The sequence below is a fragment of the Platalea leucorodia genome, assembly GCF_965183815.1.
Source record: "Platalea leucorodia genome assembly, chromosome: 13".
Taxonomy (NCBI): domain Eukaryota; kingdom Metazoa; phylum Chordata; class Aves; order Pelecaniformes; family Threskiornithidae; genus Platalea; species Platalea leucorodia.
In genome coordinates this window covers 1,455,117-1,476,686 of record NC_138835.1, presented here as the reverse complement: position 1 = coordinate 1,476,686, position 21,570 = coordinate 1,455,117, and the positions used below count along the sequence as shown (strand labels likewise).

Below are 21,570 nucleotides of genomic sequence, written 5' to 3'. Positions count from 1 at the left end.
AGAGGGAATTTTGCTCCCCATGCAGGACAGTCCCGTTTTCAAGGGACTGTTATTTGCAATTTTGCTGCGTCCTGAGCCAACCATTCCTGCCGGTCTCAGGAGACTCTCCGTCTCCAGAAGTCAGCGCACGAGGCCAGCCTAAGAGTCACAGGTCAGCGAAAGCAAAGTCACATCCAAATGACAGACGCCAAAAACGGGTGATAGATGAATGAGACAGAGCGGACATCACCTGAAAACTTAAACACAGTTGAATTATTCATGGCCAGAAGGGAGAGAAGAGGCAGCGATGTATATAAGAGAAAGAAGGGAAAGAAGGAACCGAGAGGAGCAGACGACTGAGAGCTGTAAGGAGCAATGGCCTGGCTCTCGGAGGTACCCGGAGCCTTAGAAATCTCAGCCCAAATGTCCGGGTCCACAGATCCACTCCCAGCAACGAGTCCGACTACACAGCTCAACGTGGAGCCAACGCCACCCTGAACATTCCCCTCTCAAATCTCAGTTTTCATTTCACTTCTACAACAATGCCTTGACCTATCATGCCAGCGATGCAAACCTTCACACCGCACGTACATAATGCGGAGATGACTTTACTAAGAGCCTGGAAGAGTAACTGACTCATTCACCCCAGCGCGCAGTTAACAGAGGCTGGCGAGGACCAGTTATACGCCACCATCGTTAGCGACTAATTCAGTGCCTTCAAAGACGACAGTAGGAAGCAATGAACACCACCTCCTCCTCCCCGCCACTCTCCTCGGAGGGGGCTAGCAGCCCACACCGAGGAAAGCGTGCAAAGCTCAAAGGGGAGCTGAACTCAACGCACTTAGTACAGCTTGAAGAGTACCGTCTAGGCATGGTTTGTCACAACAACACTTCTCCTCGAAGCCAAAACATTCAACTAAAACAAGTGAAGGACCAAACACCTCCCAAAGCAACATCAGCGCCATGCAGGAATTGGCTGGACAGCTTCCACTTGCCAAGAAAAATGCTGCGGACACCGTAACTCCCAAATACACTCACGTCGTGTAACCCCATTAGATCAGCAGCTCTTGATTTAATTTAGAGTGTGGATCAGTCCTCAAACACCTTTTGCTATCAGTAGGACCTACTGAAAGTGATGAAGAGGAATCATTATGCATAACACCCGCAAGAACTTGCTGTAAACACATTTGGCAGCACAGGGAGGTTCCTTTATGGCATAATCCATTTTTATATACACCTAATATTTTCAGGTTTTCAGCCCATTGTCACTGTGTTTGTAGAGGCTGTTAATGAATCTCATTGCTAAAAGCAGTTACAATTCTGTAGCTATTAATACAACGTGACATCAGTTATGTCAGCTTCCGAGTGAATCACAGTTGCAAACTTGTAGGTGTTCGATAGCTGGTTGTCAAGTCGAAATAGAACATCGTTAAATATAATCCCAAGTCTGTCCTAGTTTCGCAGCTCTGTTCCCCTTTCTGCACTGCGGCCTTAGTGGACTGAACAGCTGCAGGTCTGAAGAGATAAGCACAGGAATATCAAGGGGAAAAACAAGTCAACTATTAGACCACTTAGACCAGCAAGTCCTAAAATGTTCACTTTTGACTACAATTTCCTCTCAAATCTGATGACTCTAAGAGCTTAAGAGAGCAGGTCACTAAATCTTTTACAATGTCTAAACCTTGTAAGATGTACTCATATCAAGATGTTAAGCTTTTTTTCCCCCCTTACAAACTGAAATAAAAGGCTGAGAATCTTTCCTGACATAGTTGTTCAGCGTTAGAGCAGGCAAAATCCAGTTTCCAAACCATTTACTGAATATCAGAGGCCAAACGCGGCTTTAATCTGCATTACTGACACTTGCAGAACACTTCTGTGTTGGTCAGCTCGTGCATAAAAGCACATTGTTAACAAAGCTGATAGAAGCCTGGGAAATTATTAATGAATATTTTGATCAGTGAAACGTTTTCAGGTCATCGTGTTGTCACCGCTTCAGGATTCACTTCTGCCCGCCCCCATTTTTCCTGCAGCTCGTACCCCGTACAGGCGATCCTCGGAAACCCCGTCCTAGGGCTCTAGGGGAAAGGTGTTTTAGGAAAGAAACAGTTTTCTAGGTTTCAGGAAATTAAATAAAATGATGGCCTGAAATAAGACTTCCTGATTTTCACAGTCAATCTGTCCTACAGGCTTGCTGTCTCTCTGCAGCAGACGGCCGCGGCGAAGAGACTCTGAAAACAGAGTCAAATTCACCAGCTAAAACGGACTGTGGATAATTTGCCTGGTATTATTCCTACAGCAGCAAGCCAAATTTTGCCTCAACCGACCATGCGATATTTCATAGAGCTCTCTAGTAGGTAAGCCAGGCAGTACTGAGACAGAAATAGAAAAACATTGAAACAGGGCCGACACGATGCCAGGTTTAGAGGCACTTGGCTTGGGTTGAGTCTTGGGAAAAACTGAGTTTAGGACATTGTAGCTGCCTGCTGCCCAGGAGCAGCAAGAGTGTTTCTGCAGACAGAGCAGGCAGGTCGCAGGAACAGACCTACTCCTCTTACTAGGCAGAAGCCAGGAATTCAGTGGGAACAGATGAAAGACAAGTTTATAGCAAGAGAACTTGGGGCTCTGGCATGGCTCAAAGCAGAGCCCTGGGCAAAACGGGAGAGCTGAGAATTATTGCTGTGAATCAGTCCAGCAGCGGGTCCTGAGGAACAGAGAGGATCGAGAGCCGGGTTCTGCTCCTTCCCCTGTCTCAACCTGGGCTTTCTCAAGTCTCACATTTATCCTCTCAGTCCCTTCAAGTGCAACGCTTTAGACCAGACGTTAAAATCGCCAGCGCTGGGTTTTATCACACATGATCCCTTTATGCTACAGCACCATTGTGTGAGAAATAGCCTTGCTGTGCACCCCCAGACCCAGACTGCACATCCATAGCTTACGCGTATCGGGCAGGCAAATCCCGAGTGAAATGACTGTCTCTTTACCCGTGCAATTTCCAGAACCTACGCGTGCACAATAACTAAACCAAGATCTCTCTGCTGCTCTTACAAAGTACCAAGCAGAAGCGAAAAATGCGCACTAGTGGAAGGTCCAGGGGATGCCATACAGAAAACATCTTTACCTTTATTATTTCTTGCCAAAGCTCTAGCTTATCAATAAAATATTGAGAACGGCTTTCTCTATGGCAAAGGAAAGGAGCCAATAAACATGTGTTGCCTGCACAGTAAAAAAAAAAAAAAAAAAGTGATGCTAATTTTGAAAAACATGATCTGGTGGAAATACAGAAACACAGAAAGAAAAGGGGAAAAACCCCAGGGGGAATACTGAGAATCCTAGCAGGACATCGTTACTGCAGCATAAAACACTGAAGTATCCCTAGGCAGGCCAAAACCATTGATCAGGACACGAATGAAAGCAGGCGATGGCCATGGATGAGCCTCGACCCAAAGACCTCAGTCCAGAAGCAGCCCGGTGGTCGGCAGGGCCCGGCGCAGCCGGGGGCTCCTGCGAAGGAAGGGGAGGAGGGAGCAGACCGCCGTCAGGTGCAGGTGGGAGTCGGCGCTAAGCGTTCTCTGGGCTGAAAGGATCGGACCCAAAACAAGACCGGAGCATCTTCACGAACCGAGCGATCTCAGAGTTGCCTGACAAAGAGCTGGGACGCGGGCGTGCGGGTGCCTCTGATGCCGAAACAGCTATTGCAGCGAGCTGCCTGATCCCAGAGGGAAAGCCGCTTTTTTAGCGCGGCACAAAGGAAAACCAAGTGCTTTTAAGATTAATTATGTGAGAGTTGCTACGCTAAAAGAAGGAACGCTTGCCTTATTTAAGACACCCGACAGCCCAGAGAGAGCATCTCTTCCACCATCAGCCCCAGAACCACTAGCAGCCACTGAAGAAATCCATACCATCAGGATGGATGGCCCCAGATGGATGAAGAAAGTACAACGATGACAGCACACACCGACACCGCAGTACAAGAACGGGTGTCATGGGATGCTAACGTTACCATGGAAATGTCCTCATACCGCGTAACATTTTGACACTGTGTTTTCTGCGAAGCAGCAGCGATGTGGCAGCCTGCAAAGCCCGCATGAAACGGCTGTTACGAGTTTCGCCACGGTTATTACTGCAGCCGGCAGCCAATTCAAACTGTCTGGGTATTGGATTTTGACCAATCTGGCAGCTCCGCTTTCTGAAGTGCACGAGGAAGCTTTTAACAGAAACAGTTCCACAAATCACCCTGATTTAACACGCGCTGCCTGCCAGGCTGAGCGCTGGCCTGCATGCCTGCTCTCGGCATTGCTTGCCCTGCTTTCCAGACCAGCATTTTCAGTGTTCCTTCATCAGCTTCTTCGAACGGCAGAGTCGGAGGGCCAGCCCGCTCCCCTGCCCGAGCCGGCTTCGGACGACCGGAGCGGCAGGGTCGCGGCCCCACGCTTGCGGGGCTGCGGGATGGTTTTCTGAACTGCTGAAGGCAGGTACGGCCCCGAATCCCACTCCCTTTCAACAAATACTACAGACCAAAACTCCCAGGCATTTTTGAAAATGCCCAACTTTGCATATTCAATATTTAAAACAAGCGCAGACTCTTGTTGTCAAAACAACGCTCATTGCAGAAAGCGTGTGTTTTATCTCGAGGCACCGCAGGTAATACTACCCAACATTTTCCCATCCACTTGCAACTGTGGACTACGTGATTCACAAAGGCAGATGTACAGGGATCAACCCACACAAAAACGCGTGGTTTTTTGACAAATGTACCAAAATTACCATTGAAATGTAACACTGGGTTGTGACAGCAATTCCTGCAATTCCTTCTGGTTCGGGGGGAACTTGGGGGAACCAGCATACTGTCAAGCCTCAAAAGTTAGTCTGGACCACTAGCCAGCTTTATCGTAAGTTTAATTAAACTCCTATAAAGGTGAAAGGGCTCTGCAGAGCTGCTGCAGAGCAATTGCTCTAATCCCACGAGCCACCGGTGAGATCTCACGGCAGTGAACAGGGCTCCCCAGAGGGACGGCAGCGTGAACTGAACGTGAGCAGGCTACTGGGTCCGATATGTCGCGATACCGCCATCCAGAAACGAGCCGACTACAACAGCTGGAAGTCTAACAGGCATTCAAGAGAGGAAAAGCCTTCTCGTTTATTTTCCTGACAATCTGATTAAGACCCAAATATGGATATAAAACAGCAACCTCAAAATCTTGAATCAAATTTTCCTAACTTTTCACTACTGCTGTGATGTCATGTACCAAATACAAGAAAGGAAAGGTAAATAGTAAAAATAAAAGAAAAAACCACCCACCCACACAATCCTTCCAGGATGCTGAGAAGTGCTAAACAGGGAGCCGGATTTCCAGCAAAAAAATATCTTAATCTTCTTAGACATCTTGGCTGCAACACAATTAACATGTTTTTTTTCCATCCACGTGGCAGGATACATTCCCTGCTAACTGTAAATACGCATACTGCTGGTGGGCAGCTGGCACAAGTCCCACACCACTGGGAAACTGTCACCACTGGGAAATGTCAGCCTCATCCATACCGCCCGCGGAGCCGGGCGAGGGGCGGGCTGTGCCCACACGCTCCTGTCTACCGCGGACGCTGCCGTCCCCTTGCCACGGTGGCTCATTCTGCAGCGCCGACCCCCCAACGCCGAGCTCTGAGACCTGAGAGGAGGGACACAACCACACGTGCCACGGGGAGGGAGACTGTAACCGCTTACATCAGCTCTGTCACCAGTGCGAAGTGCCATTAACCGCAATTATCTTTATTCTAGCTATTAAGTGTGAATGACACCTCAACAACCCTTGGACCGAGCGTTGCAAAATGAGGCGATGAGAAGGTGCCTGAAAAAACAGGCCACTCCAGACGCACCGAAAGCAAAGGTTTTCAAGGATGCTGCACTTCACCCGTGGATCCTCAGTTCCAGAGCTCTCCTCCGGCTGCCAAAACCATCCACAAAACGGTGCAGCGTTCCTGGAGCCCGGAGGACAAAGCACCTTATCACAGCCATTTACGCCACCTCCCAATCCCACAAACATCCCGGCAGCACGGGTCTTGCTAAAGAACAGACACAGGATTCAGACCGATACCGATGGGATAAAATAGCTCACCCATCCAAATCGATACAAGGAAACCGAATAAAGGCACATGTAAAAAGCAGTAACTTCAGAACACCGAAAACATTAAATGCACAAATGCCGGAAAGGGAATGAGTAGCCAGGCAGCAGCCCTGCAGAGAACGACCTGGGAAGCGGCACGGATCATACCCCGAGCGCGAGTCAGGAGCGGGGACGCTCCTGCAAAGCCCTGTGCACGCTCACGGGAATATTGCACACGAAGTGCGGGAGACAGTTACTGCTCCCCGCCAGGAGCCAGAGCACCGTCCGCGCTGCTTCTCCCGCAAGGTCCCGAGCCCAGCCACAAGGCCAACATGATGCTCGGAAAATGGCTCTATGCAAAAAAATTCAAACAAGCTTCTTTGGTCCAAAAATCGAAAGGCTGCAAAAGGAGGGGGAGGGACGCCAGGCAGCGATGGTCACGATTACGGTCATTTCCTGGCTTGGAATTATCAGCACTGCAAAGAACGGTTTTGCGATGTGAAGAGTTGCCCTAAAGACAGCAGTGATCGATTGTTTCCCATGTTGCTGGGAGCAAGATAACAATAATCTGCTTAATTTAAGCTAAATTTTAGGGTAATCTTCAACAGGAAGAGGTTAGCTAGTTGGGGAGCGGACACAAGAGACTCCTCAGGACCCCTTCTACCTCTACATTTCTAAGAATAAGGACACCCAGACATTAGCATGAGTTCCTCTTAGTCATAAACCAGTTTTAAGAAAAATGTGACATTTACCTCTGTACACGCTGTACTCTCCAAATTGTTGAGCACTCAGACGTTTCAGACTGGCTTCTGCAAGGCTGTACGAGTTCTTTGTTTATTGAACGACGATGATATAACGCTCTCGTGGCACAAAGCTGAAACATTATCTGCCACGATGATTTAACTGTGGCTGGATTTGATTAAAAGATAGGGCTGCTGAGCTTTGCTTTATTCCAACATGAAGTTAGGCTGTACCAGGGCTTCCCAGCCTTTGCACGCGTGCTGTTTTGCAAAAGCAAAGCCAAATATATAACTTGAATGCAGATCCCAAGGCAAGCACAGTTTGACAGCGAGAGCAGAGCGTGCCTAATTCGTGCGTGCCATCAGCGGATGATTTGAGCAATGGCACCTACTGAGGCATCGTTTGTGTTGCAGGATCCCTAGCAAGACACGTTCCCATACAGTACAGCATGGTTTTCACACCCTCTCCCAGAACATAAAACCAAACCTCAAAGGAACATCATTTGGATAGATGGATATTCAAATAGCGTTGAACAGCTCTGCAGAAGACCAGAAATCCTTATTCAAATATGCTAACGGTGCTTCACGACAGATGTCTGTGGGGAAGAGAGGAGAAGATGGCAGGGCTGAGAAGCCTGTGCGAGCCAGGTCTCACTGCCCCACTACAACACATTAGCAACTCGCAGACCGTTTCCTAAATTAAAACGTTCACATTTCTAATCTAACTGAAGGCACTCAAACATGAGCAGATAGTGCTTCAGAAAATAATTGCATAGCTAAATTATCCCTCAAAACAACTACTCCAATCAAACTTAATTCTTCCCTACACAAAGCAGATACATACATTCTGTCAAACGGAAACGTTGAAGCGAAGTCGTTACAGCATTTCACAACTTGTCCCGATGTAGGAATCTGACAGAGTAAAGACAATTTTTTTAGCCTGGAGAACAGAGTGCTTTTGAATTAATAAATGTTGCATTAAAATTAATTCACATGAAATCGAAGCCGTAAGGAAACAGCCTCTCCTAGACAGAAAGCTTTCCAGGGACACTCTTCTATTTGGAAGTAAATTGACAGCAAAATAAGAGAGAGAGCGAGCCTTCCCCGGTGACTGGTGGGGTCACGTACAACCAGCCCTCTACAACTCCTGCACGCGTGGCTGGAACGTGGCATCCGCCGAACACCTATGAGGTACGTCAGGCCAGACGCAGTCACCTTCGAGGGAAGGAGACGATATTGCGCTTTCCCATGGCGTCAAGCGTGTGCTGCCACTAAGGGGACAGCACAGTGCCGCCGTCAGGAGGCCCGTGACCTCCTCCATGTGCCCTCTCCCCTGCAAACCCGCACCCCGATGACCACCAAGGCAACGGCTACGCAGCACGCCGCGGCACAGCGCTCGAGATCCCCGGGCTAGCCGCCACTTCTCTCCTCCCCCATCCTACGTCGTTTAAAACAATCCCTCAGCCTATATCCAGCACCGGCACGAGGCACGGGTGGATGATCCAGGTTGGAGCATGCTGGACGGCTCTGCCAGGGTGCCCAGTGGGAGACGGGAGCGGGCGGCAGCCGGTGCTGCGGGAAGGCTGCCCGCCACGCTGAGTGCTCACCGATACCACGTCACCCTTCCCCTGCGCTCTCCCATCTGTCTCACCGTCCCCGTCTGTTGGGTTTTGCTGCAGACTGTAAGCTCTTTGGGACAGAGACTGCCATTTTGCTTTGCATTTCTACAGGCGCAGCGTGAACTTGGCCGAGGACTATGGCTCTCGCACGCGGCCGCAACACCAAGAGCAACACAAATGAGGACGAAGTTTCAAATCTCTTGTTCCTAGTGCTGACTCATTCGCAGGGCTCCTGCTCTCCTTTGGTCTCACACGGCCACAGGGGAAGACAAAACCCATCCTCTGTAATTGCAGTCTACTGATCACATATGCCGGCAACAGATCCAGAGAGCAGGAAGCTGCCGTTAGCGCGCAGGAGATGTAAGGAACAGCACAGCTTGTTCAGCTCTGCACCAACGAGGCGCATCTGCTGTGTAAGAGTCAGCCGGTGCATTTATGATCCGGATCAACTCATGACCGGGTGTGAGATCACCAGCCTCGCAGGTATTACCCACAGCGCCTTCCTCCAGGCTGTCGGTCCGTTTCATACACTTTCCTCTGATGAAAGACTGATTTGATAGCAGCCCTTCTAAAACTGTTCTCAATGTTAATCCATTTATAAAACAAACATCTGCTTACCTAGAGCTAGAACGCGCCCGGCAGGGAGAGCGGCATTGCTTACAATCAGCAGGATAACCTATGGCCAAGGAGACAGCCCTTACTGCGCAAGGGGAGGGAAAAGCCACGGCTTTTGCTGCCTCCGCACCAGCCGAGAGCGCTGGCTCGGTGCGCAGCAGGCACGAGGCCACAGGCAAACTCTCCACGTACCTGTATATCCCAAGACTGATTCAGATTTGTCCTGCAGCAGCCCTGGGGCAATGCATTGCCAGATGAACCCTAGAGTTTGTGTCTTTGCAGGGTTACAGGGATGAACTATCATTTCATTTGTAAAAGATTAGTAACAAAACCAGTTAACATTCCAGCTGTGCGAATAATTTCCCTTGTCCCCTGTATGTTTGCCATGTGAACACGGTTACCTACCTAACAAACAACTACTAAAACCAGTCAGAGGCTTACAAAACTTCAAAGGTAACTTTCAGAGAAGGAAAAACAGACTAAACACCAAAAGGGCTTAACATGTTTGATACACAGGCCTTTAAAAAAATATACAAATGGACTAGTTAAAAGATCGAATCATCATTTTCTTTAAAAACCATATGTACCCCGATCCGATACAATTCAGAAATAAACATGGCAACTTGAAAACACACATAGGGGCTCTCTCTATTTAACAACTTTGTCATGCTTCAATGTTTAACATTATAGAGAAGTTCAATGTTTAAAATTATAGAGAAGTTGAATAGAGAAAACTCAGACAAAAGAGTATTCTAAACTAAACTACATGTCCACAGCACGTTCTTCCACCCCAACGTTTTAAATGTTTTTATCAATCCATTAAATTAGTATTTCACACAGCTTCCCTTGAAAGCACTTGATTGTAACACAGTGCATCTGCCAGTACTTGACAGTGTGGGAAAGCAGCAGCCTAGGCTGCATTTCATCTCTAACTCAACTCTTTTCTGAACGAGCAGCTGACATGAGGAAGGCTTACCGTCAGTATCTAGGAGACATTTTGACTTTGGAAACCATTTTCTCTCTGCCAGACACTTGGTTCCAGCTGGCTGAGACACGATTTGATTCTGCCGTCTCGTAGCCAGGGCAGAGGTCTGCCGAGCTGGACAGTCCCCGTGCCGGGGTCCCGACCCGCGGGACCCTTACACGTCCCTCGCAGTCGTTCTGTACCTTCCCCTGCTTCCTGATCAAAGCCTCTCTGCTCGCTTTCACGGGCACAAGATCCCTGCAAGGAACACACGCGTTTCCCCTTATGCAGATGCTCAAGCTGTACCTGGACTTCAGGGCAGCTGCATTTGCAATATGACCCATGGCTACAGTCTCCCAAACATCCAAATCTGTGTTCCTGTCAGGGCACGCCTCAGATGCCTTCTGCCACTGCAGGCGGGCATCCTTCCTGAGGAAAGCAGGACATACGACGAAACAGAAAGGAGCTAGAGCCTATCTGCATCTCACCCGCTCAAGCCCCAGCACAGCTGGAGCACACAGGCCTGAAAAGTGCTCCTGGATCCTGCAGCTCAGGCACAGCGGCTTAAGGACACCCCATCCCCTTCAGCGATTTTTGGCATTTCCCTACCCGTGTTTCTTTAGGTGTAGTCCTTGTCCTCTGTAGTACACAGGGTCCTCGTCTGGAAGCTCTCACCTCTTCAGAGCTGAGGACTGCTTCTGGCTTCCCGACGCCCAGCAGGTCCACCGTTACGCTGACTGTCCCTGATGCTAAACCCACCGCCTCTCCCCTGCCCAAAGCTCACGGGGTTTTGCACATGCAGCTCCCAGTCAGTTGCCATTGCTCTTTACCAAAACCTCACGTTCTGATCTGCTTTAGCAAATTTTCCAAACTCCACGCTCCGCACATGGAGCAAGCTGGTTCTCCTCCATGCCAGCAAACACATCCCCGTTAACCTTAAGGACGTCCCTCATCCTGGACTGGGCAGGGCTGTGCTAAGGCTGCTGTCAAAGGTGGATTTCCTACACCCCCATTCCACGATCCCGCAATTTTAATTGTGAACTGCAGCCGGGACTCACAAGCTGCCTACCAGGCAGGTCGCCACAGTCATCATGAATCCTCAACACCCTATTTTTGACCCCCATGCACTTGCCACTTGGCAGCTCGGGCCCTTCTGATACCAGCATACCGAACGGCTGATTCCAACCAAGACCAAGCGTACGGCAGATCCTCGGGACAGCTAAGACTTGTGTTCACCCTGTTAGAAGTAGGCACTGATTTAAGGCTCACATTTCTAGAAGTACGCACACAAAGAGAGCATGATCGATTCTTACCTCTTTTTAGTCTGCTATTCCATAACCGAAAAACTATCAGAGCTCAGGATAGACATTTGCATGAGTTAAACCAACAATTACGATGATAATAACTGCAGTTTCAAAATCCTTAACTTCCCTGACATTGCTGGGGACCTCAACGGGGCGAAGACAGCAGCACTCAGCCAGCAGAAAGGACAGCAACATGACCATGCCGAGATCAAAAGAGTTATTAACCTGGAGTCCTTACGCTATTGAGTGCAGACAGTAATTTCTGTTATTTCAAAGCCCCGCTGCAGCTTACTGGTGAACAGCGCTCAGCGTTTGCTCAGAGCATCCTCTTTGTATAGGCAGCTGAGGAATGAAAAAGGTATTGCAACACAGGCGCGCAAGTCCACATCCACCTCTTTGGAGAGACAGGCACGAGGCCTTATTTGCCACAGGACGCATCTAAAACTCAATCACCCTCACGCTCTGGAAGCATTCAAAAGCGATCCAGTTTCTTGCTCCAAATCCTACTGCTATCCTGCCTACGCTGGCTGCCTGCTTCTGCGCACTGAGACGTAAGCGGGCATCATCTGCGTCCGCTTCACTGCCGGGAACTCGGTCCAGACGCGCTGGTGGTGTGGCAGGCAGAAGAGTTGTGGAAGACGAGTCTTCTCACCTCACGTCCAGAAGGTGGACAGCAAAGAACAACAGAAGGGCCATGGCAGAAAAGGAAATATTCTAGAAGTAAAAGCATTTTTCAAAAGCAGAGCCATTTTTCCAGACTAAAAGTGGGAAATAGTGGAACCCGGCGGTATCGTTAGCATTGCCCAGACATGGCTAGCTGTTTCCACATCGCCACGGCTCTCAGCATAGGCACTCCTGCAAATTTCCTTTTACTCCCCTTTAATCTGACCCACCTGTAGTAACTTAAATGAAACACCTCAAGAATTTTTCTCATTTGTAGATCTGAGCTCTCATTAGGCCGTTTTCCCTTTTCAGAGGAAAACATCAAGTCTCCTGTAAGCTTGGCGATTTATCAGCTCCTCTCCTTTTTCCGTAGGATGACTATTCTCTTAAAGATGTGGTTCTCAGCTTCAGACAAAATGGATGACGTGCCTGTTTGAAATGGGATTGTTTACTTTGTCAATGCTCATGGGATCAATTTTTTTTTCCCTGCCATCTCCTACGGAGAACATCTTGCCCAGTGCAGTATTCATCTCCCTGAACCAGCTATCGAGATCTATTTTTTTGACAGAAATCACACCGCAACCCAAACCGGTCAGAATCTCTCTCAATTTCAGGAGCGCGCATGGGTATGAATAATACGGAATCTTGTCGGGCACAATTTCAGCATTTCTTTTATCATTTCTCTTTCATGACATTTATTTTCCTGAGAAAATTATACGCTTGTAGTTTTAACGCAAAAAATACAAAGCGGCACACGTTCCTTCTTGCCGTTTGCTCGTACGTGTCTGAATACACACTCGCAGGCACAAAATACAGGAGCAGCACTGCAACGTCCCCGCTGCACCGAACGTCACCCCGAGCAGCTTTACCAACGAGACTAACCCAGGCAGGCGAGATCCACTAACAAGCTCCTGGAGAATGAGGTCTTAATTGTAGATTTATTTAATTCAGAGACAAGCACTTGTGTTGTATTAAGAGCAGCCTATTAACATTCATGCAGGAGCATTCAGTAAGCGTGAATAAATACGATTCAGCGCAAAATCGTTTCTCTAAGCGCTGGAAGGGGAAGCGTTCACTTAAACCGTCACCCTGCTCAGAGCAAGAGGGGTCGGACGCCAGGGAACGAAACGCTGTTCGAGGCGTTGTGTCGGGGTCTTGCACTCCGGCGTGCCTCGCTATCAATCATTTCTGAAGCAACAGCGCCGAGACTTCCCAAAGCTCCCGTTATTGTCTTGTACGCTCCCCAGCATTCGAACCAAACATGAAGCGCAAGTAAATCATCAGCATAATTCTGAGAACAAAATTTAAAAAAAATACGTCTGTTGGAGGATACAATTGTCTGCCTGACACCCCTGCACAACGCTGATGACAATCCTAGGTTAATCACACAGATGATGAATTTATTCTTACGTCAACTCCGTTAAAAACAACAACGTTACAGGTGAAGCAGCTAGCGGGCTGATTTGCCCGTGCGTTCCTGCTGGCATCTGCACATCTCGGGATGAGCCGCTAGACAAAGGAGCATGCCGGCATTTTGAGGGATGCAACCATGACAGCCAGCGTTGAAATACGCCTTAGTTACCAACTTTCGTTATTGGCTGCTCAGGGGATTCACTTAAAGGTTTGGTCTCTGGTACAGCGTGTACGGTGAAAAAAAAGCCTTCATTTGTAAGTGAGCCACCGGGAACAGAGAAGGTGCTCATACACCGCTCTCCATCCCTCCCTCCCCACGCAGCGGCTGTGCTGCCCTCTACTCCCAGCACCTTCCCCAGCACCCAGCGCCCTTCCTTTCCCGTTATTTCTTTCCTACTTTTCCTTACCAACGGCCTCCTTTTTGAAGCTTGGTCTTATTTTATGACCACTGCCAACTCTTCGAGGGCAGAAAGGTCTTTGTGAAGCGGTCAAAAATCACCCCGTCCATTCCGAAAGGCTTTTGTACGTCTTTTGCGACCTACTTTGCCCTCATTTAAATAGAATCCCTTTTATTCCCCTCTCCGAAAGCAGCGTGGTGCATTGTGCTAACAACCCCTCAGAACAATTAGCCGGAGCGGGCACGGCGCAGGAGCCAGCGGCGGGCTGGACGCGGCGTCCAGCAGAACGGACGCCTTCTCCCCGAGCGCTGCCCTTCACCGCTTCGCGCAGCGCGGCCCGAGGCGAGGACGGGCGCGACAGCCGCTCCACCTGCGAACACCCCGGTTTCACTACGTCGACGAGAAGAGGGAGCGGGTTTCGTCGTCGCGAAAAATAAAATTGGCCCTTTTCATCTCCGCAGGCGCGCGCTCGCCTGCGCAAACCCTTCCCCACGCTGAAACCCCGCCGGGCAGCGGAGGGGCCCCCTACGCCCCAAACCCGCGGCGGGGCCGCGGCGGGGGCCGGCCCACCCAAACCCCCCGCAGCGCCCCGGCCTGCGCCCCCCGCCTCGCTCCCACGGCGCCCGTGGGTGCGCACGGACACGGGCGCAGGCGGGGAACCGGCCCCCCCGCCCCCCCCCCAGCCCCACCGGCCCGGCTGCAGCCCCCCGTACCCGCGTCCTCCTCGTCGAAGCTGTTCATGCAGGGGAAGTAGATGGCCAGGGCCTCGAAGGAGGCGGAGAGGCTGAGGCGGCTCTGCGACCGCTCCATGAAGAGCCCGGGTCCGGGGGCGCCGCCGGGGGCCTCGCCCGCCGCCGCCGCCGCCGCTGCCGGCGGCTTGGCCAGCTTCGCCGCCCCATTCTTCACTCGGAGCACGGCCCGCGGCGTCTTGGCTGCGGCGGGGGCCGCGGTGAGGCGGCGGGGCGAGGGGAGGCGAGGCGGGAGCGCGGAGCGGAGCGGTGCGGAGCGCGGCCACCTGCTGCCGCCCGGCGCTGTGGCGCCGCCCCGCCCCGCCGCCCCGCCTCACGCCCGCCAGCGCCGCCGCCAATCGCCGCCCGCAGGGGCGGGACCGGAGCGGCCGGGCCGGGCCGCGGCGGGAGAGCGGCCGCGCGCCCCTCGCCCCCGCCGCCATTTTCCTGCGGGGGCCGCGGGGGAGGCCCCGGGGAAGCGGGGCGGGCCTTCCCCCGCCCCGCGGCTCCTCACACGGGCCCGGCGCCGTGCGTGTCCCCCCAGAGCGATCTTGGGACTCTGAGGAGGCTTCTTCCAACAGAGGAGGGGCGGGAAGACCAACGGCACCGGTGTGATTCGGGGAGCCGCTCCCCAGCCCCGCAGCCCGCCATCTCGGCGGGCAGCCGCTCCCCTGAGGCGGCCGCGGGGGGACCCGTCCCTCCCGCTCCCGGAGGGACGGCTCAGCCGTCGCCCGTGTCGGAGGGCCCGCTGCCTCCCCGCTGAAGGCTGTGCCCAACCAGGCCACGACAGTGTTTAATTCCACACATTAAACTTTCTTCCCTTTCCTCCACCCCCATCCCAAAGGTCGTTGTCATCACCACCCACCACCACAAGTCTTCTTTCCCCAGGTGCCTCTCTTCAGGCACCAAAAAAACACCCGAAAAGCCACTGTTTGGAAGAATACAAGTTCCCAGGCAGAAAGCACGTAACCCAAGAGGCTTTCCTTCGTGGTCGATGAGGGTTCAATTAAATGAGAAGGCTGCTGCCTGTTGTGGCTTGGAGAGGTGCTGGTGGGGACCGGGGCTGCTACGCGCCCACGTGAATTTTAGGTCCTTCCCCAGGGCCAGCTCCTTGCCTCTCCGCTGGCAAGCCTTGCGCAGAATTACGGGCTCGGAAGTACCAGCCGTCCACAGGCGCTGAACACCACTCGCCCCGAAGCGGCGCAGGCATCACAGCACCGCCCGTCCCCGCTCTGGGGAGGGAAACCCAGCATATCCCTGCTTATCCAGCGCAGCCGGAGCTGGGAGGGGATGAGACGGAGCAGGTTTGCTGACGGTCACTTGGTCTCTCCGGCGAGGATGCTGTCCCCTCGGGGCACAAGGGACGATGCTCCTTGCTGTGTCCACCCATCATGATAACCACGTGCCATCCCCCCAAACGCGCGAAGGGACAGGCCTGTTTGTGCTTTTCCAAAAATGCAGATTAGAGCCCAACATCTCCGTAAGGAAAAGTGTAGCTAAAACCACTCTTTGCCGAGTGCTGCGGAACAACAGCCTGAAGCGAAAAAGCGTTTTCCTCCTCCAGTGCTGGAGCCCAGCTGCAGGCAGCAGCAGATGACTGGACTGGGCGTCCCGGGGTCAGTCGCTCCTGGCACCCGACTCAACCCCGCTCGAGCTCCAAGGCTGTAACAGAACTAGAGAGCTCATACTTAAAAATGCTGCTTTTGGTTTTATTTCCATGCACGGTACGCAACATAAGAATTACAGCTCCTAATATTACCTGTACTCTTCTCTCAAACAGTCAGTAAATCAATCCATTAAGAGTCCTCCATCTGCTGAAAATCCCACCAGAGCCGTAGCGTATTTGCGGCTGCCAGCGCCAGGAAGGAGCGGGAGCAGGGCTGCGCCCGGGGCAGGGAGGACCCCACCGACCAGGCACCGTCCCGCACCGTGGGAGGCAGCGCAGGGGGCGATGCCAGGGGGTCCTGTCCACACGCCAGCTCCCAGGTCAGCCAAGGAAAGCCACGGCCCAGGCAGGGACGGAGGCCCCCCGGGCTGGAGGTGAAATGGAGCTCCTGGGGGGGGGGGGGGGGGGGGCAGGTAAGGCTCATCAGGGCAATTAAGGCCTATTAGCGGACTCCTGGCCCTGGCATCCAGAGCCCTTATCACTGCTGATGCATCCAGAATAGCAGAGGTCATTTGAATATCGGATGCCAAGCAGAGTTTGCAGGGCTTCCCAATAGAAAATAGGGTTTTTTTGATTCAAAAACCAATCAAAATTTGCTCTGGAGTTAGTGAGTGACATGAATTCCTTCATCAAAGCTAGGCTGGGCAGGCAGTAAAGCAGAAGGAACAGAATGAACTTACTACAGACAATGATGACTCCAGGTCTGAGTTTTGAAAGGCAGGGACATCAGGGAGGAACGTATTACCATATGTTTAAGAAGAGATTTCAATAGCACCAATCAAGGCATTAGCAGCAGCTACAGGGACAAACCCAAGTGCGTCAAAGCTGTTAAGACGGCTCCTGTCTACCAGCCCTGGCAGCACATTTGGTTGGAGGAGCAAGAGGCATCTGTGAATCAAAATCTGCTTCCAGGTTCCCAGGCACCTAGAAGCACTGAGAGCTGCTTTCTAGTCATTTAAAGCACGCGAGGAAAAATTTAAATGGGGAGTAGAAATTCAATGTCAACCTTATGCTGTGGTCATCTAAATGTCTCTTGTTTCACTACATCTTGAAAGTGTAGTGATGGCAGAGGCACCTGAGGGACAGCACAGGCCTGTGGTTCGGACAGCTGATCTCTGTCCCCAACGCTCGTCTCTGTCCTTTGCTGTCTTCACCGGTGCACCGGGACTGAAGACCCTTTTGCTTTGAGATCTACATATGAGGTGCTGAGGAAGACCATCACCATCACCCACATCACCGCTGCACACCTCTCTCCACGCTCCATCCCTCTGCCGGTGCAGTTCGAACCCCTGGCGCCTGCGCAGCTTCTCGGCACCGCTTGGTCACATCTTCTCAATGCTCCTTTTGTGCCTTTTTTTCCAAGCCGTCTCACACCTCCCGCTTTACCACACCTGTGGGACCAGCCACGCTCGCGTCCTTTCCTGCACCCTTCTGCCACAGAGGGGCTCGGGCTGAGTGCTCTCAGCCCCATCCCTTAGCTTCCCTGCCATCTGCCTCCCAGTTGCCTGCTACAACACTTTGCTCCTCTGGGCAGGGACCTGCCTAATTCACGTACTGCGGGGCTCTTTGATTACTGGTTGGGCCAAAACATCCTAAACCAAACCCGTCTGCCTTAAAGTGAGACAAAATGCATTGACAGCTGGAAATCAGATGGACAGTTAAAGGCGTAACGCCCTCCAGATGCCGGGAGGAAGCAGTTTGTTTTGGCTGCCTGGTTAAGGGAAATAAGGATTTGCAGTGAAGCTGGAAACTCTTACTCCATAAGTGTTCTTCTTCACTGATCATCATGGACAGAAAGCTCCTTGGGAGAAACTTAGAGAAGTGAGCATAAGCAAGGAGGAGGATTCCTGTAATGTTGTAAATAAGCTGAGAGTACAACCGAGAACAGATAAACTCAAAGATTTTGTCTCCAGAATAGCACGTCCGTGGCTGCTCTAGTGGAAATGGTTAATGGATTGTTTCCCCAGTGAAGCAGGCTCTGACTGACTGAACCATGCATGCTCTGATAGACTTTTCCTGCTGGCTCTTCCCGCTAGTCATGTAGCTTATATTTTTGCCTTGAGTCTTAGGTGTCTGGGTCAGCCTAGGAAGTCAGTTTTTATATACCGGAGTGAGAGGATATGCGGCCCTCTCCCTCTTGTACTCCCCTGTGGTTCTGCGTATGCCTGTTTGGAAATAAAGCCGAACTCCCCGGTTTGCCTGCGTTGCTCTCTCTGCCCCGTCTGCCCACTGCTTGCTCAAAAAAGAGTCCACGTGCTGGGAGCTCAAACGCAGCAGGGAAACAAACCCTGCTAGTGAGAACACATCACGTGCATAAATCTCCTCAGAGTAAACACAGCATCCCTATGAGTAAGGAGGGTTGAGCTCTTCGCAGGCTCATTCCTTCCCCAGGGCGAAGCTGATGCTGGAGCAGGCAGTTCATCGTGGGTAGTACGCAGTGCTCCCAAAAGCAAATGCAAACTTGATCATCCTGCCTCTCCAGGGCGCTCATTGACTCCCTTACCCGATCCGAATTCCTCTCGGTCTTTCTGGGCAGGCTGGAGGGCAGGAGGCGAGGCGTGCCGAGCGTGGATGCGCACAACCAGCGAAGGAAGACGGCAGCGCGGCCTGGCGTTGCCGCCCAGCGGGATGCCATCCGGTACGGGACGGTGCCGAGAGACACCGACTGACGTCCCCAGCCACACCAAGTACCACAGGTTCGCGGGGCTCGGCTGTTGGACGCTTGTATAACAATACGCATTTTAACTTATTTATTATTTCCTGTTATTTGTACTGAGGGAATATCGCAGGCTGGTGCCCTGAAGAACCGGGTACAGTCTAAACACGGAGTGAAAGCCTTTCTCTTCCCCAGGTGCTCACTGTCGAAGCAGTCAAGGCAAAGAACAGAAGGCAGTATAATTTTTCTGATTCGAGTTCAGGGTACGAAGCATGGGAGTTCTACTTGGCTTGCCCAAGGCCACATGAGGAAAGTCTCTGTTGGAGCTAGGAGCTGAGTGCAGATTTCCAGCCTTAATCCCAGCACTACCTTCTGCTTTTCACTAATACAACCATTCCTATAGTCTAACCTTAGCAAAATTGCGTTGTAAGCCCGAGGGGCTTTTACAGCGTCCTTTGCTGGCTCCAGGGATCCAGGCAAGCCAGGAGCACTCTGGTTTGGTGGTAGCCCAGCCGCACGCGTGCCCTGCTGCGGCACGGCAAGCGCTGCCCTAAGGAGCTCGCCTGAACGCTGCGCTGCGTGCAGCGTAGTTCAAAATACACTTGTTTAAAGCCGAAACCCCATCTAGAAGCAGACTTATTTTCAGTCTTGCTGTTCTTCCACCATCCTCTCCTAATACCCTGGTGTCGTCGAGTCACATCTCTCTCCCTCTTTAGCTATCAAAAACAAGCCCACAAAGGTGCCAGGCCACAAGTGAGACAGAGCCGAAAGGATGAGTAACGAGCTGCTGGGCTGTCAGCCTTGGGTCCCTCGCTCGCCCTGCTTCTCCTCCCATTTGTCTAGCCAGCCTCGTCCCGAGGGCTGAGAGAACTCGAGGCTTCGCAGCACGTGCTGCACTCTCTTTTTAGTTGGCGTCTACTAAATCTGGACAAGTTCAGCCCCATCAGTGGCTTCTGAGCCCTGGGAGCCGGAGTGTGGGAGCGGGCCGGGCACTGCCGCGGGGTATAACTCACCAGAGCACCTTCTGCTTCGCTGCGCCTTCCCGAAGGTTGGGGGTTTTTTGTTGTTTTTTTTTCCCCAGTTCAGCCAGCCAGGATAGGTAAATGGATGTTAAATCAGGCTGATTCTTTTCCGATGACTAAGATGTGGACCCAGACTGATGAAGCGCAGGGTAGCGGTAATTTGCAGACACATGTTGTCTGTTGCAATATTCAGCCACAAACAAAAAGGAAGGGGAAACATCTGCGTGGAGAAAATGCTGTTAAGAGCAGGTACTTGCTTATCCACTTCCCTGATTTACCATGAACACACCACCTCCCCAAGGGCTGTGCTGTTCCCCAGCCCTCCAGGCTGGGAGATGCTAGGCACAGCGAGGAAAAACTTCAGGGAGCTGGGAAAAAGAGGATGGAAGAGCAAAAGCAAGAAGGCAGCCAAAAATGCTGAAGCGGAGGAGGCACAAGGGGAGAAGGAAAGAACTGGAGAGTTTAACCAGTGGGAAGAGGTTTTGCAGCCACAGGCAAGTTCAGGAGAGCTGGAGAAAGGGACTTGGGGCACGTCCTACGGCCAGGAGCAAAAATGAGACACTAAGTAGGAGCTCATGTACATGAAAAGCTCATCTCGCTCCTCTAAAATCCTTCAGAAGAGCAAAGCCCACCTGGAAACTCGGTGGACAGTCGTAAGCAGCCGTGTATTAAAGTAGCAGTTTGGCCAGAAATGAGAGGCAGCTCCGGCGGGCGGGTGTCTGTCCCGCAGGGGTGTGGAAACGAAGAGGCTGCTTTTGAACACCTGAACCACGGTGTCTTCATTCTGCAAAGCATCCCGTAGAGCAGGCGTTTTGTGGGACGTATCCCGAGGGCCTGGGAGGGGGGAGCTGGCAGATTGTGGCTGAACGAGAGCAGGGAATCGTGCAGACAAACCGCTGCCTTCGGTCCTTTCATTCGTACCCGCTCGTGGCAGTGGCATTGGCACAGGCGGAGGCGATGCTGGGAATGACAGGTGGAATTCAGTGCATTTTAATTTTAATCAGCAATTATTGTAAAACACAATAATGCTTCAACTGGTGGGTAATTTAGCTCCAATTCCAAAAATACAGACTCATCCACGCTAGCTGTAAATTTCCAACCTCTTTCCTCCAAGCAAATTAGCGTATAGAAATGCATGAGTATAGAAATGTATGGGTGATAACCAAGCAAAGGAGTGATGGCTGGGGAACTGAGACGGCTCAGAACTGTCCGGCCAAATCACACAGCCATAGCATGGCACCCGTCCCAGGTCACGCTTCGAAAGGTTCAGCCTTCCTTCTCTCACTGCCATTAACAGGTCCGTGCCTCTGCCCGATTCCCCTGTGCGTACACGTGAGCTTATGTTTGTGCGTGTGAAAGGAGAGTAAATGTTTAAATACTGTTGGAACGTCAATATTCAGTGCCAAGACTGGGAAGTCCTGCTGCCTGGGCCACTAGACCGTTTCCCGGAGGGAATACCGAGAATAGACACCCCAGCTTTCCGATATTAGCTTCTGAGTTTGAAAACGCGAAGCGAGGTGTTTGGCTAAGGACGTGATCATGAGCTGGCCCCAGGGCCGGAGCTCAGCAGCCCTCGGCGCACCCCTGGGAGGCGTCCCGTCGCGGGGGCCGCCCCACGCCCAGGGCAGCCCCCGGGCACCAAGCCGGCTTTGCGGGGCTTGGGTCGCTCACCCCGTAGTCAGGAGGCCCCGAAAGCCGGCAGATC

General features: G+C 51.9%; 1 protein-coding gene across 1 annotated transcript in view; it reads right to left on the bottom strand.

Annotated features, from left to right (window-relative positions):
• Window positions 1–14,603, bottom strand: part of RIMS4 (regulating synaptic membrane exocytosis 4) — a gene marked incomplete at both ends in the record, with an annotated part of 52,344 nt that extends 37,741 nt beyond the window's left edge. Inside the window, one exon of the mRNA XM_082325641.1 lies at window positions 14,507–14,603. Coding sequence (XP_082181767.1) covers window positions 14,507–14,603 — 97 coding nt within the window. The remainder of the gene's footprint in view (window positions 1–14,506) is intronic.
• Window positions 14,604–21,570: the final 6,967 nt, after the last annotated feature.